The sequence below is a fragment of the Nerophis ophidion genome, linkage group LG25 (assembly GCF_033978795.1).
Source record: "Nerophis ophidion isolate RoL-2023_Sa linkage group LG25, RoL_Noph_v1.0, whole genome shotgun sequence".
In the NCBI taxonomy this organism is placed as follows: domain Eukaryota; kingdom Metazoa; phylum Chordata; class Actinopteri; order Syngnathiformes; family Syngnathidae; genus Nerophis; species Nerophis ophidion.
Genome location: NC_084635.1, coordinates 39,196,183 through 39,198,682, shown reverse-complemented (window position 1 = coordinate 39,198,682; position 2,500 = coordinate 39,196,183). Strand labels below are relative to the sequence as shown.

Here is a 2,500-nt window from a genome sequence, read left to right as displayed (position 1 = left end):
TACAGTAGACGTAAGAACGAAGTTGTGTTACATTAGCTCAAGGTAGTGCAGGACAAAAAAGCAATAAGGTGCAGATATACAGTAAATAAATAATAAATAGATTACTGTACAGATAGATATATTACACTTTTGCATGTTTATGTCATATTGTCTTTTTATTCCAGCCACTTCATCCATTTTTGGGGGGAATTGTGGGGATTATTATGATGCCTTCTAGTGTCTTACGGGCTGAGGGAAGAAGCTGTTACACAACCTGGAGGTTCTGCTACATATATACAGTATACGTCCCTCTAGTGTATATATATATATATATATATATATGTTCAATGAATAATGACCATAAGGTTTGTGTTGTAGGACTCTGTCGTCAGTGGAAGTGTGCTGATCCTTCACCAGCTCCAACAGGGGAAGCACCAGTACCAAGTGGAAAATGTGGTCCAGTACCAAAAATCAAGCAGCGCAAAACCGATGATAAGGTATATTCACACTGGCGACTGAATAGTGGTGACAACACCATCCATCCATCTATCCATCTTCTTCCGCCTATCCGAGGTCGGGTAAGCAGGGAAGCCCAGACTCTCCTCTCCCCAGCCACTTTGTCCAGTTCTTCCCGGGGGATTCCGAGGCGTTCCCAGGCCAGCCGGGAGACATAGTCTTCCCAACGTGTCCTGGGTCTTCCCCATGGCCTCCTACCGGTTGGACATGCCCTAAACACCTCCCTAGGGAGGCACTCGGGTGGCATCCTGACCAGATGCCCGGACCACCTCATCTGGCTCCTCTCCATGTGGAGGAGCAGCGGCTTTACTTTGAGTTCCTCCCGGATGGCAGAGCTTCTCACCCTATCTCTAAGGGAGAGACCCGCCACCCGGCGGAGGAAACTCATTTGGGCCGCTTGTACCCGTGATCTTATCCTTTCGGTCATGACCCAAAGCTCATGACCATAGACGAGGATGGGAACGTAGATCGACCGGTAAATTGAGAGCTTTGCCTTCCGGCTCAGCTCCTTCTTCACCACAACGGATCGATACAACGTCCGCATTACTGAAGACGCCGCACCGATCCGCCTGTCGATCTCACCATCCACTCTTCCCTCACTCGTGAACAAGACTCCCAGGTACTTGAACTCCTCCACTTGGGGCAGAGTCTCCTCCCCAACCCGGAGATGGCACTCCACCCTTTTCCGGGCGAGAACCATGGACTCTGACATGGAGGTGCTGATTCTCATCCCAACCGCTTCACACTTCGCTGCGAACCGATCCAGTGAGAGCTGAAGATCTTGGCCAGATGAAGCCATCAGGACCACATCATCTGCAAAAAGCAGAGATCTAATCCTGCAGACACCTAACCAGAACCCCTCAATGCCTTGACTGCGCCTAGAAATTCTGTCCTTAAAAATTATGAACAAAATGGGTGACAAAGGACAGCCTTGGCGGAGTCCAACCCTCACTGGAAACGTGTTCGACTTACTGCCGGCAATGCGGACCAAGCTCTGACACTGATCCTACAGGGAGCGGACCGCCACAATAAGACATTCCGATACCCCATACTCTCTGAGCACTCCCCACAGGACTTCCCGAGGGACACGGTCCAATGCCTTCTCCAAGTCCACAAAGCACATGTAGACTGGTTTGGCAAACTCCCATGCACCCTCAAGAACCCTGCCCAGAGTATAGAGCTGCTCCACAGTTCCACGACCAGGACAAAAAGCACACTGTTCCTCCTGAATCCGAGGTTTGACTATCCGGCGTAGCCTCCTCTCCAGTACACCTGAATAGACCTTACCTGGAAGGCTGAGGAGTGTGATCCCACGATAGTTGGAACACACCCCCCGGTTCCCCTTCTTAAAGAGAACCACCACCACCCCGGTCTGCCAATCAAAAGGTACCGCCCCCAATGTCCACGCGATGTTGCAGAGTCTTGTCAACCAAGACAGCCCCACAGCATCCAGAGCCTTATGGAACTCCGGGCGGATCTCATCCACCCCCGGGGCCTTGCCACCGAGGAGCTTTTTAACTACCTCAGCAACCTCAGCCCCAGAAATAGGAGAGTCAACCACAGATTCCCCAGGCACTGCCTTCTCATAGGAAGACGTGCTGGTAGGATTGAGGAGGTCTTCGAAGTATTCCCTCCCCCGATCCAAAACATCCGCAGTCGAGGTCAGCAAAACACTATCCACACCATACACGGTGTTGACAGTGCACTGCTTCCCCTTCCTGAGGCGGCGGATGGTGGTCCAGAATCGCTTTGAAGCTGTCCAGAAGTTGTTTTCCATGGCTTCCCCGAACTCCTTCCATGTCCGAGTTTTTGCCTCCGCGACCGCTGAAGCTGCACACCGCTTGGCCTGTCGGTACCTGTCCACTGCCTCCGGAGTCCTATGAGCCAAAAGAACCTGATAGGACTCCTTCTTCAGCTTTACGGCATCCCTCACCGCTGGTGTCCACCAAGGGGTTCTAGGATTACTGCCCTGACAGGCACCAACTATCTTGCGGGTAGCTGGTAC

General features: G+C 51.9%; 1 protein-coding gene across 1 annotated transcript in view; it reads left to right on the top strand.

The window, feature by feature from the left end:
* Positions 1 to 2,500, top strand: part of LOC133542915 (uncharacterized) — a 20,146-nt gene that overhangs the window by 569 nt on the left and 17,077 nt on the right. The window contains exon 2 of the mRNA XM_061887175.1: positions 358 to 476. Within this exon, the coding sequence (XP_061743159.1) occupies positions 358 to 476 (119 nt within the window). The remainder of the gene's footprint in view (positions 1 to 357; positions 477 to 2,500) is intronic.